Here is a 13,803-nt window from a genome sequence, read left to right as displayed (position 1 = left end):
GGATAATTCATGAGTGTTCTAGTTGACAGATATAAGATATCTAAGACATCCCATCTAGATAAAGGGTTATAGTGTTTTTCTTATCTGTTGTCATAAGCAATTGAATTTTACTTACCCTGTATTAATTCTTCACATTTGAGCAACTGGCTGTCAACTAGTTTGAGTTTAATGTTTTGTGTGTTTTCATTCATTTGTGTGTGTGTGTGTGTGTGTGTGTGTGTGTGTGTGTTTTCTAGGGACTTTACAGGAGAGTCAAGATGCTATTTCATAGCTAGCTAGCCAATTTCAGTTCAAACCAAAATATAAGTAAATGTTTTGAAGTCAGTGAAAACACAAAGTTGAACATACAGTATGATTTCATACACATGAAAATGCACAGGAAAAAGTGACTAGCTTGAAACAAGATGAAAGTTCACTTTAAAGCAGCGGTTCTCAACCTGTGGGTTGTGACCCCTTTGGCTGTCGAACGACCCTTTCACAGGGGTCACCTAAGACCATCCTGCATATCAGATATTTACATTATGATTCATAACAGTAGCAATGTTACAGTTACGAAATAGCAATGAAAATAATTTTATGATTGGGTCACAACATGAAGAACTGTATTTAAAGGGCCAGAAGGTTGAGAACCACTGCTTTAAAGCTTTTATATATATCATAATTATGTATATTTATAGTGGAAAAAGAAAATACACTTTAATTTTAAATATATAGAAATCCTCCTAAGAATCTCCTCTTGAAGCAAATTATTCTTAATGAGTGTTAGGCAAAACTAAATGTTGCTTGGTTTATTTATAGAATTTGCTTTCCTAGTAGCATGTATTTGGCTTAAGATTGAGCTTTGATTAAAGCTGTTAAATGAACAGAATTATACGTTATCTTTATTGTGATTATTCTGAAGATGTGAATTCTGATCAAATCCCCTATAATACTCATGGCATTTATGGGGTTTCTCTCTTGTGTGGACTTTTTGATGAATTCAAAGAGCTGAGCTATGACCGAAACCCTTACCACTGTTAGCACATTATAAGGCTTCCCTCATGTGTGGACTCTCTGATGAATGTGAAGATTAGAGCTGTGACTAAAGCTCTTTCCACAAGCATCACATTTATAGGTTTTTTCTTCTGTATGGACTCTCTGATGAATGAGATGTGAACACTGACTAAATCCCTTTCCACATTGTTCACATTTATAGGGTTTCTCTCCAGTATGTACTCTTGATGAGTGGGAAGCTTTACACTCTTGCTGAAGCTCTTCCCACATTCATGACAAATACAGGGTTTCTCCCCCGTATGGACCCTCTGATGAATGCGAAGATCTGAGCTGTGACTAAAGTCCTTCCCAGGTGTCACATTTATAAGGCTTCTCTCCTGTATGGAATCTCTGATGAATTTGAAGATTTGAGCGCTGGATAAAGCCCTTACCACAGTCATCACATTTATAGGACTTCTCTCTTGTGTGAACTAACTGATGAATTCTAAGATTAGAGCTCTGGCTGAAGGCCTTACCACATTCATCACATTCATATGGTTTCTCTCCTATGTGGACTCTCTGATGCACATGAAGTACTGAACTCTGACTAAAACTCCTGCCACACTGACCACACTTAAAAGGCTTCTCTCCTATGTGAAGTCTCTGGTGAATGTGAAGTAATTAATTTCTACTGAAGTCCTTACCCACAGTCAAGTTTATAGAGTTTCTCTTCTGTGTGGACTCTCTGACAAAACTGAACACCTATGCTCTGACTAAAGTTACTGTCAACTTCATCACATCTGTACAACTTCTTACCTATGTGGATTCTTGGATGTCTGTATAGGTCTGATCCCTCAAAGAAACATGCTGTGTTGAGGGAGCACTGATAAAACTTTTCTCCAAGTTGATTTCTCTTGTGGAGAATATACTGTGAGTTCCAATAATAAGTTTCCTTACATTTATTACATCCACAGTATTTCTCTTCCATAGTATCTTTCAGTAGGTCATTTAGGCATAACTCCTCAATGTACTTTGGAAGAATTTCCTCCATTGGGACATAAGAAGCTGAACTATGAGCTTCTGGGTTTTGTTTCAATGGAGAGATTTTTCCTGCATATGCTAATATGATACCTGCTTCCTTAAAAACCATGTGAATCTCTCACATACATTTCTCTACCACTGTCTTGAGTTTGTTTTGTTTCTAAGGATTGCCAAGGTATAAACTTTGTATATTTTAAGTTTCTGGGACTTTTGCCTTCAAAAGTCAGTTCATAGTTCCTATAACCTGGTACTTGTGTAGAGACTATTAACCATTCTTGATGGTGGGAAAGATCTTGCTGCTTTAGGTCTTTGGAATCTATCCCTTGAATAGTTTCCACATAGTTTCGGTTCTCATATGTCTGAGGGCTAGTATTCCTCCAACCTTGCTGGCGGGAAAGATTTTCATGCTCTAAAAATCTGAATCTTTCTTTTTGGGGTTTGTAGCTCTCTTTCCAGTTTCCTAGAAGAATAAACAGATAATCCAGTGGTGAGATGAAGGCTGTGTTTAAAATTTGTAAGTATCTCAGTCAATGACCTTCAGAATTATAGGAATATATGTGTGGGTGGGAGTGGGAAAGAAGGATTATGGCTTAGGCTGCTCCATATTTGGGTTTGAAATTAATTTGTTTGTTCATTCACATATATATTCATTCACTCACTTATTCATTCCACAAATCTATCTTGAGGATCTACTACTAATCAGGTACTCTTAGAAATAAAAGAGTAAGGCTGACTGCTTCACAGAAATAGTTTTCAAGATGAGATTTAATTAGATTACTCTATTTGAGGCATTATTTTAAGAAAAAAATACTGTTTCTACTTTTCTGTTCTCGAATAGTATCACAGATTATGTTTAAAAAAATGGCTGCATTAACTCTCTATTTACAGCTTTGTGTTCCCTTTCCACACTGACTTTAGGCTTGGCTCTTTGGTCACTAGGACAGTAACAGAAGTGATATAAACAGAGACTTGAAAATTCTGTGACTACCACCGTGTAAAGGAGCCTGGGCCAGCCTGCTTGAAGAGAGATATATATTCCACCCCTTCCCAGTATCCCCACTGATGCTGACCTACTGCCAGATATGTGAATCAGGCTATCTAACCTAAACTTACACCATCCATCCTTAACCAAGTCACTCCATGATGGGAGGTTCATCTAATCAATTAGAATAATAAAAAATACTCTTTTTTAAGTCAGTAAGTTTGGGGTAGTTTGTTATACAGGCAAAAGCTAACTTATACAAATAGTATGAAATGAGAACAAATTTAGGACCACACAAAATTAATTGTAGTATGTGAAGATCTGTGCTTTAAGTGCAGTCCAATAAATAAGAACAATTACAAATACCTATTAATATAACAATGAATTATAAACATGATATAGGTAATATCAAATTTGATGGCTTATTTAATTAATGATGCTCTATTGACGTAACCACAAAACGAACTGACTAGTCATTTGGCAAAAAAAAAAAAAAAAATTAAGCTAAGTTCTTAATTAGCTTAATTAAAAATTAAGCTGCCTCAATTCCGATGTTTTAGTGACCAGAAAGTTATATAAGCTATGCATTATATTTTAAATAATAACATAACAACTGTTGGTTCTATTTGTCAAGCACTGTACTAAGTTTTTACATGTATGATCTCATTTAATGTTCTTAACAACTCTATATACTAGGTTCTGTTTTTCCATTTAAGATGAGAATCTGTTTAAGTAACCGAATCTAGTTTGCATAAACCAAGTTATGTAGGGGCATGAATCAAGTTTAGGTAATGAGTCTAGCACCTGTATTTTGACTAATATGGTATATTACTAAAAAAATACTGAAAGATTAATATATTCAATATCTAAAAGTTATTAACTTTTACTTCCTTTTTTTCAAAATAAAAATTATCAGAATGTTATTCTGTGGAATATTCCCAATGTGTAAGCTATCTTCTTTCCTTTTCCTTATCTTCACTGAGTGAAAAACAAAAGCTAAATTACTCATTACAGTAGGTCCTCAAGTTACGTCGGAGATCTGATCCTACGTTGCAACGTAAAGTGATTTTCGCCAGTAAGTCGGAACCCACCTACACAAGCACCTACGTCACTCACATGGAGCACACACACAGCAGTAATGAAGTGGAACAGTAAAAAAAATTTAAAAGAAAGATAAAAATTCCTGACCTTTACTTGTGGTAAATAAATAATAAAAAACATAAAGCACACATGTACATACGTCGAAATGACGGAATTTTTTTTTTTATAAATAAATGGGAGATGGCGACGTAACCACAAAACGATGTACGTCGAGTCCGATGTAACCCAAGGTCTGTCTGTACCCATTTAATGCACTAATATACAGGAATACGATTAAATACATTCTGAAACAAGTATAAGAATTGAGAAATAGGTCCATGTAATAGGACAGTCCTAAAAGCGATCTGTGTTATGTGAGTGTGTAAAGAATTTAGTAATTTGGGCCGAAACCGGTTTGGCTCAGTGGATAGAGCGTCGGCTTGCGGACTGAGGGGTCCCAGGTTCGATTCCGGTCAAGGGCATGTACATGGGTTGCGGGCACTTCCCCGGTGGGGAGTGTGCAGGAGGCAGCTGATCGATGTTTCTCTATCATCGATGTTTCTAACTCTCTATCTCTCTCCCTTCCTCTCTGTAAAAAATCAATAAAATATATTTAAAAAAAAAGAATTTAGTAATTTGGATATGAAAAGATAGCACCACAATCAATGGAGAAAGGAAATGTTATGAGAAAAATACATGGGAAGAAAAAAGAATGCTAAGTTTGATAGTTAAAGTTTTATAATACTTGAAACTATAAAATTGAAAAAATGAAAGTGATTATATATTAGATCTGGGGATGAAGAAGAGATTTCAAAGCAAATCTATATAAATAAAAAGAAGTAAGATTTCACTTTATGCAAATTTTTTAAATTTCAAAAACTTATATATATATATTAATTTCTCTATAGACCTATATCTTAGATAAACCCATGTGTGTATATTTTGTAAATATATGTATGTATACATATGCATACATATAAGTGTTTGTACAGATTAGTGAGTATAATGTATATTAAGTATTAGATAAAGGACTATAAGTCAATAATGGCTGCCTCTAGCTGATATGCAGGGGACTCTCTGAGTGGTGTATAAGAATAAGTAACCAATTAAATATTAATAGCTTGTGAACAAAATGGCCTCACCTTATCCATTCATACTTACCCTCTACTGCAACTAGCCCATTTTCCATATTTGTCCCTTCAAATTCTACCTGAGATTAGATGATGATCTTCCTGTTTGGAATGATACCTTCCTATACATAATGATTATCCAAATCTGAGTTGCTGGTACTGACTTAAGTGCCACTCATTCTGGCACTGTTTAATGTGCAACGACTTTAGAAATATTAACTTCATATGGCTTATTTCCCCAATGTTAAGGAAAGACACTATTTATCTCAGAGCACAGGAACAATATGAATTATACAGTAGACTTTAATGACTAAGTAAATGTTGGGAAAAGACACTGGGAAGGAGGCAGGGGCTTGCTGCATAGGAGACTTCCCAGGCAAGCAAGCAACACAGAGCATTCTATTTTGTCTATCCATCCATTCCCATCACCACTACTCTCACTGTTCAGGGACATTTTATAAAGGAGAAAAGACAATCCTACTCACCTGGGGTCAGACAATGAGGAAAAGAGTGAACATTCCTTCCTACTTTCTGCTCCTCTTTTGGGTAAGGGTGGATGGAGTGGTGAGAAGGCTGAGCTGAGGAGAGGGAGAAATGAAAAGACTAGGCATGAAATTCCCAAACCCAGGACAATCCCACATACTAATGGGGTATTATCCCCAAATCCCCTACAAAGAGGTCAGAAAGGACCCAGGAATGTTTCTGTTCCTTTTCAAAGACCAGGAAAGCTCTGAGGGCTAGCACCCAAGACCTTGTTTCTGACCCTCTAAAAACTTCAAAGGTACAATTCTAGTTTGAACATGAAAACACAGAATTTTATCTCATTGCTTAGTCCCTCCAGGGAGGCATAGGCTCTCCATGTAATTTAACCTCTTGAGCTTCAAGGCTTTCTCAGTTTATTATTAACAAGAACAATAAAAAATAATAGATACAACAACAGAGTAGTTAAATAGCTTATATTTATTTTTTCTTATTTTGTTCATCAGTTAAATATATAATTCCATTGCTCTCCCCTACTTGTTACATCAGAAATACCAACTTTACTAGCAGAGCACCCAGAGTCTTAGAAAAGGACCCCAGCTCCTGATCACAGCCTCAACTCTTGTCACCCACCACTTTGTGGAACTTTGGAAAGGACCAAACTTGTAGACCACCTGGGGCTCACTTTCCTCACCTGAAAAATGGAGGCATGAATGAGCCTTCGCCAGGAGTCCTGCCTTGCTGATCTGATCACAGGTCCCGGAGGAAAAAGATCAACAGTTAAGAGCCCTCTTTCTTTGGTGAGAAAAAAGGACTCATGGGTGTCCCAAGAGCCGGACAGGTTTGGGTTCCCCAGCGCTCCACGGGCTGCAGGAGGGTCTGGATTCGGAGGTACGAATGGTTCTAGAGGAGCAGCCAAGACCTGCGCGGCCTCTGCTCCCGCAGCGAAGGCGGGCGCGGTCTCCGATCCGCGTCCAGACCCCCGACCCGCCCCGACCCCGAGCACTCCGAGCCCAGGGCCCGAGCTGCCTGTGCCCTCCGCTCCCCTTCCCCTCATTCCGTTTTAACCTGGGGCGGGCGGCTGCGAAGAACCCACCTACCAGGTGTCTCCAGGATTTCGAAACCCGGGCGCCCCTCGGCCCTGACCCTCCCTTTTCTGCCGCTGGCTCTCCAGCCACAGCCCGCCCCGCCCTCGTCCCTCTGGCTCCGAGCTCCCGAGAGTCACTCATGAAGCCTCGGAGGAGGACGGCGACTACCCAAGTCACTCCGGCTGCACACACTTTGGCCGCAGCCCCGCTAGAGGGGACCAAAGCGGCAGGCCTGGGCGTGGACGCCCGGCGTTTCCATGGAGACGGGAGGGGGCGGGCGGGAAAGGCGAGCGCGGAGGACGTGGCTCCTGATTGGCCAGAAAGATCGGGATGCAGTTGGGCGCTTTGAGAGGAAGATGCGGCCAAACATCCCAGATACTAAAAACATGCAGATATTTTAGGCGCTTTCCGGGCCCCTGGGAAGGGGGACAGGGCCAGGAGTTCTGGGAAAAGGGAGACCCTCAAGTCCCACTAGTGCGGAATCCCCATCAGGAACCTGGGGGAACCCTCGTTGTCAGGTTGCCTTTGGGGGCGAGGAGCGGTAGCTCCCGCTGGCTCGCGCCCTTGGTGTTAGGTCTGCCCTAGCATCATCCCTAAACTTGGGGTTGGAGTCAAGCAGCCAGGAAGAGGACCTTTCACATTCCAGTTCAGGTTGCGGGACACCCGCTTCGCTCCAGGGTGGATGGGGCTTTCCTCCCTCCCCTCTTCCTGCCAATTCCTGGGCTCCCCTGGGGACTGCAGGCAGAGATAGGAAAGGCGAGGTGGGAGCGTAGTGGAGTCTTGGAAAGGACCTTCTCCATGTCCTGATGAAACGAGAAAGTTGGATTAGAGCGCGTGGTGTTCCTCTGGGCAGGATGGTTCCCAGGTCCTTGTCTGGTGGAGTCGAAGAATGAAATCATGGACAAAAGGTGGTATAATAAAAGATGGAAATTTATTGAGGAACAAGCACAGACTTCCACGTGGGGAGGGGGAGAGAGTCCTACTGGGTCCCCTTTTTCCATGGTTTATAAAGGCTGCGGTTCTTTGTGCCTTGACATCCCCTCTGGTCAACTATCCCCTCTAATTTGGTCACTATAGCAACCTCGGGGCTCATATGGCACCTGAGGTACCTGAGGTTCTCCTCTTCTTCTCCCTTATTGTTTTCCTATTCCCTTTGGGCTTTCCCCTCTCTGAATGAGGGGCTTCCTTCCCTTTATTCTGTAAATGTATATCTTCTGCAGCTCCCAGATCCCTTATTCTATGGAAATGTACCTTCTGCTGCTCTGTAGCCCTGCGCTTTTTCTATGAACCTCTTAATTCCTAAAATGTCCTAAAACCTATTTTACCCCTAAAAACTCCTTTCACTGAGAACAGGAGAAAGAGAACCAAGCATCTGCTCATCTGTTATCTAGTTGAGTGTGTTATCTTAGGGACATGTTTTCATATTCTTGAGCACTTTCCCTCAAACTTGGGCAGGATTCGTTCTATTCAAGATTTAGTAGGCAAGGAACCTTTATTAGGGGAGTCTTTAAAAGCAAGGGACTCCTTGGATTCTAATGTGACTATGCCACTTACTGGTGATGTGACTTTAGCTGAATGACAGCCTTTTGGTGTCAGTGACCCCACCTTTAAAAGGGGAATAACAACAGTAGCCATTTCACAGGCTTGCTGTTAGAATCAACTTAATGTAGTCAAAATGCTAACCTACTCCCTGGCACATAGGAAGTACCCTATAAATGTTAACTATGTATTTACATTTCAGTGTTTAGCAGGAGTCGGTAGTCCTGGGCCTACTCCTCTCGTCTCACCACGAAATGAGCCCCTGAATTTCTTATGAGTCCCAAGACTACTATTTGATAATCACTGTGTGAGCACCCCTGGTCCCTGGCTTAAATATTCCAAGGCAGCATAGCATAGCATTTAAGAGCTTGGACTTTGCTGTCAAACAGAATTCACTTTAAACCTGTCATTGTTATCCATTTAGTGATGTTGGGTAAGTTATTTAATCTTTTTCCCTCCGTTTTCTCATCTGTAAGATGAAGATGTTAATGTAGTTAAATAGTTAACAGTTGAGAAAATTCTGTAAACACAGGCTTTAACCGGTAAGAACAAGAACTGGAGGTCAACTGCTCTGCCATGCTGGTTCCAACCTGTAGAACATCAGTTCTGATTGTTAAAGAGAAAGTGAGATAATTCATGTATTTGCTTTTACAGTTTCCTGGAAAATAAAAACATCAAATGTTAGCTGTTGATGTTATTATTTACCTTATAGTCTCATTTTTTAAAGTGTGCTTTGAGACTGAACTATTGTGTATCAGAAAATCTCAGAAGTATAACTGAGTCACCTGGACTTTGAGTTCTTGTGAACTTATTTTGAGATGGTGTGGAACCCAGGGTTTTGTTTCAAATAACTGATTATTTTCTAATTAATTAATTAATTGATTGATTAAGAGCACTAATCCTTAAGGACTTTCACCCCAGACACCCTGATAATGTCTTCATGCCAAGGTTGGGATATACTGGGGAAAATTGGGGCTTTTGCATGTAAAAGAAAGTAAATGAGTCTACCTACCATTTCATAAGGTCATTCACAGAACAGGACAGTAGCTCTCTTCTATTTCCTGCTGTCTGCTTTTCCTAAGCAGATAACTGGGGCTTATGGAGAGAAAACTTGAGCTTAGAGCACTGGTCTAGAGACCTGATGGTGGACCTCTTTCCATCCTTTTGGGCTGGATAAGGACGCAGAGAACAGCATCAGAACCTTGATGTGAAGACTTGAAAGTTGCCACTTCAAGAAATACCTTCTTAAAAAGACCCTGGATCTCTGCTCTGTGGGCCCCTTAGGAGACCTGTATAATTTACTGGGGTCTTTGACTCTCAAGAGACCAAGAAGATGATGCACATGTGGGCTGACTGTTCCCTGTGCTGAGACAGATATTATGAGATTAGGGAGTAAAAGGGTTTAATCCAGGTGCCTCATTTGGAAAGTGGCAGACTTCATGCTTCTATCCAATAGTGATCAGCAGTAACGACCCTTTGCCTCTTCGTCTTCCTCTAGCTGTGGGACTACTGCTATTTAAAATATCTTATTAAGCAGACCTGAACCTCAATGAACTGACAAAAACAAGACAACTAAGGGATTCAGTTGCCAGATGGAAAACAATGAGTAAAAACAGACAGAATGTGCATCTAGGGAAATGTAACTGCTAGAACAGCGGATTATAGTATTAATGACAAAAAAGATAATCTAGTATAGCATACAGACTTTTTGGAATTTAAAGATATATTAAAAATAAAATTAAAGTTATCTATATTTACAAATATATGTATCTTCTATTTAATCAGTTTAGCAAGTGAATTGAAGATGGTCACTTTTGAGACTCAAGAACTAGATGGCTTAAAGAAATACCCCAAAGCACAGAGGGAAAAAGATGGAGATGGAAATCATAAAGAAAAAAAGATAATAGACTTAAAGGATGGATCTATAAGACTACAATATACAAACACAAAGTTCCAGAAGGATAAAAAGAAAGGAGTGAAGAAATAAATGAAAAACAAAATAATAGAACTGTCTCTAGGTTTAAAAACATTTTTTAAAGATTTTTAAACTGATTTTTAGAGAGAGAGAGGAAGGGAGAAAGAGAGAAAGAAACATTGAAACATTATCTGCTGCCTCCTGTCTCCTGCACATTGATGGACTAACCCCTACATGCACCCCACTGGGAATTGAGCCAGCAAACAGGTAACCCTTCAGTGCACAGGACAACACTCAACCAACTGAGTCACACTAGCCAGGGTAATGTTGAAAATTTTTTAAAAGGCTTGAATCTAAAGATCTAAAGAATTCATAACATTTCAGTCTAGATTAGTGAGTAAAGACAGCAGGCATATACAAATGTAATTCCTACATATTAAGGATGAAGAGAAAACTCATAAAATTACAAGCAGAAAGGACAAGAAAACTAAAAAACTAAATAACATTAGACTTTTCATTTGTAATGTTGGAAGCTAGAAAACAGTTAAATAACATCTACAGACTAGTAAAATAAAGAGGCTTAAACCATCAGCCAAAATGTAGTCACCTGTCCTGGGCAAATAAATACTTGAGGATTTGCAAAAATTCAGTGTGCATCAGTTAGGTCTCCCCCATCTGAAGAAACAATTCAAGGAAGGACTCTAAACAAACAGCAAATAAACTAAAAACAGAAATAACTGAGGAAAATCATGGAAAAGGAAACAGAGGAATCCATGATGTAAAATAAATAAGAAACGAAGTCACATCTAAAGAATGAAAGAAATTCTCAGTCATTGTGCTAAAGGTGAATAGTGTGAATTTTCTTATTTAAAGGCAGAGACAGGGCCAAGAAATAAAATCCAGCCCTATGCTGTTCACAAGAAACACCTGTGAGGCTGGTCTAAAAGCTACCAGGCAAACAAAAACTGCAGAAATTTCAATATTGCAGAAAATAAATTGGAAGTTAATTTAAGAGTCAAGAAAGAGATGGACTATAAATCAAAAGAAAATTTATGAAGCATAATAGCATAAAACCTGCTAAATACATAGAGCAAAAATGTATAAATTTGAGAACCTGATTAAAAGTACAATTCTGGCCCTAGCCGGTGTGCCTCAGTTGGTTGAGCATGGTCCCAATCCTCATCTGATGAATGTGATTTTAATTGCCCCTATTAACTTTGTGCCGGATTAATTTCATGAAGAGACCTCTTTAAATTTTTTTTCTGATACCGTTTGGCTAGTAACTCTGAATTTAAAAGACTTGCATTTTCCATTTTATTGCTTATAAAGTTAGCATTTCTCAAGCTGGAGTCTTCATAGAGAGCTTTAAGCCTTATTGTGTTCCCTTTCCACCCAAAGAGAAGTAGGGTCCACTTCCTGGCCCCCAGCCCCCCCACAAAGTCCCTTAGCCCACTCTGTTTTTCTGCACAGAGACAATCGTCTGGTACTACCATTCCTTGTTCATTATCTGAGGTCATTCAATACAATGTAAGCTCCATGGGAGGTGGATGGGGGAGGCGGAAAGCGAAACTTTGGATGTTTTGGTCATTGCAAGAGGGGGCCCAGAAAACTGCCAGGCACGAAGTAGGTGTTCAATAATTATACAGATTATTGGATGGATGAATGAATAAAGGAATGCTGCTTTTTGCGAATCGGCCGGTCTGAGAAAGGCCATCCGAAGCTAGGGTCCAACTCCTATCTCTTCCCCACATGTTATTGGAAATGAAGAAGGCTGTGCGCCCCCAGCTGTGTTGCACTCCTAGGGTCCTATATTGAACAATGTATCTTCTTCCAGAAGCAGCGCCTGGTAGATCAGTCCGCCCCGCAGGCCGGACATAGGGACTGGAGCAGCCAATGGGAAGACAGCCTCTCTGGGCCCAGGAGGGTCCATCGCACCCGCGGCCCACGCACAGCTCTGTGCGCCTTTAATCAGCGCGCGGCGCAGGAGGGAGACCGGCTGGAAAGGGCCAAAGAGCGAGTTTCTCCTTGGGCATCACCCGCAGGGGCCAGCTGAGCAGTGCCTTTCACTTTTTTCTTTCCCTTTTTGGTTCCTGGAGTTCAGTGCTGGGATTTAACCTCCGTCGCCGACGCCCATTGGGACCCCAGGTATAGAATCACTCTCCTCTTCTCCGCGTGTGTTTTGCCCGCTCCCAGCTGGGAAATTAGATTCCGGGAGAGCTTTGAGCGCGCGCATCCCGTGTGGGGGACAAGGAAGGGGATGCGGACCCCGGGCCCAGGGCCCAAGAGGAGCTGCCAGGACCCCCCGAAGTGGAGAACGCCAGCGGCTTGCGGGTGTGGGCGCGGGCGGAGACCGGGAGGGGGAGGCCGCTTTCCGTTGCGATCGATGCCGAGGTCACCCGTTGAAGCGGGGAGCCCGGGACTGGGGTGAGGACGAGTATAGGGAGTCCACTTCGGGTGGAGACCTAGGGTGGCCTGATTTTGAGTTCAGTGTTATGATTATTCCTCCTTTCACCGGTCCCGATAAACTGAGGAACGCCTCGCTGGGCCCCAAAGCAGGTGTTGGTCCTTCAGTCCGAGAATATTCCCTCCACCTGCTCCTAGGCGATTCCTCCTCCGCGCTGTGCCTCCCCCAGGCTCCTCTCGTTGAAAACAGAGCAGCCTAAAACTTGACAGCATTGTGCTCCACGTCGCCAGTTTCCCTCCTTCCTAGCAAAGTTGTAGAAAGAATAGCTCTGGCTTGCTCCCTGCACGGAGTCACCCCTTTACTCCTAATAGTGAGGCTTTATCACCCTCAGCCTCTCCCCTAGCAGTGGCCTAAACACGGTTTTCTCTGCAGAGATTACCAATGAGCTCCCACCCGCCAAATTCGAGTGCAGTTGGCAGGCATTTATTTCTACGTCGCTTTGGGATTTGACAAATTTAAATTGATAGTGCCGTCCTTTCACCTTCATATTGTTCCACTTATTTAAGGAATGTATTGCCATTAAAGAAAGTTGTCGCAAATTGTTCTAGACCCCAAACACAGCCATGGTTAATATTTTGAAATATTTTTTGTGCCGGTTTTTTTATGGAGAAGTTTGGTTTTAATTCCGTTTGGTTGTAATCCTCATAGTCCTACCATGTGCTCTTCCCTGCACGTGTTGCATATTGTTGCATGGAGAGGTCATTTTAATGACGAAAAAGTCAAGTGTGCTATATTTTTATGCATATATTTCATAGAGGTTACTGGTTGCAAGTCATGCATAGTGTTAGAACTCTCCATAGCAATGGACATGCAGCTTTCCAAAGGTGTAGCAGTAAATCTTCATACTAACAGTATCTGCTGCATACCATTCTCATCTTCATATGGAATTATTTTTTAAAGCTTATTTTTGGTCATTCTGATTCTTGTGAAGTGGTATCGCCTGGTTTTATTAGTTTTTAATATCTGCTCAAGTTTGAACTTTTTCTGAAATACTTGTTAGCCATTTACCTTTTTTTCTAGAATAGGTTATTTGCAAGGATTTGCTTTTAGTGCTTTCCTTATCAGTGGGTTATGTCTTTTTGGAGATTTAAACTTTAAAACCATATTTTAGT

General features: G+C 41.0%; 1 protein-coding gene across 1 annotated transcript; it reads right to left on the bottom strand.

Moving 5' to 3' along the window:
- Window positions 1-750: 750 nt before the first annotated feature.
- ZNF214 (zinc finger protein 214) lies at window positions 751-13,178 on the bottom strand. The gene is given in 9 exon segments (XM_015568601.1): window positions 751-1,026; window positions 1,029-1,220; window positions 1,223-1,344; window positions 1,346-1,677; window positions 1,679-2,037; window positions 2,040-2,061; window positions 2,064-2,473; window positions 5,691-5,783; window positions 13,085-13,178. Coding segments are annotated over 9 exon segments (1,782 nt in total). The 3' UTR covers window positions 751-868.
- Window positions 13,179-13,803: the final 625 nt, after the last annotated feature.

The sequence above is a fragment of the Myotis davidii genome, unplaced genomic scaffold (assembly GCF_000327345.1).
Source record: "Myotis davidii unplaced genomic scaffold, ASM32734v1 scaffold1185, whole genome shotgun sequence".
Lineage (NCBI taxonomy): Eukaryota > Metazoa > Chordata > Mammalia > Chiroptera > Vespertilionidae > Myotis > Myotis davidii.
Note: the sequence above shows the minus strand (reverse complement) of the source record. Positions and strands in the feature narration are given on the sequence as shown.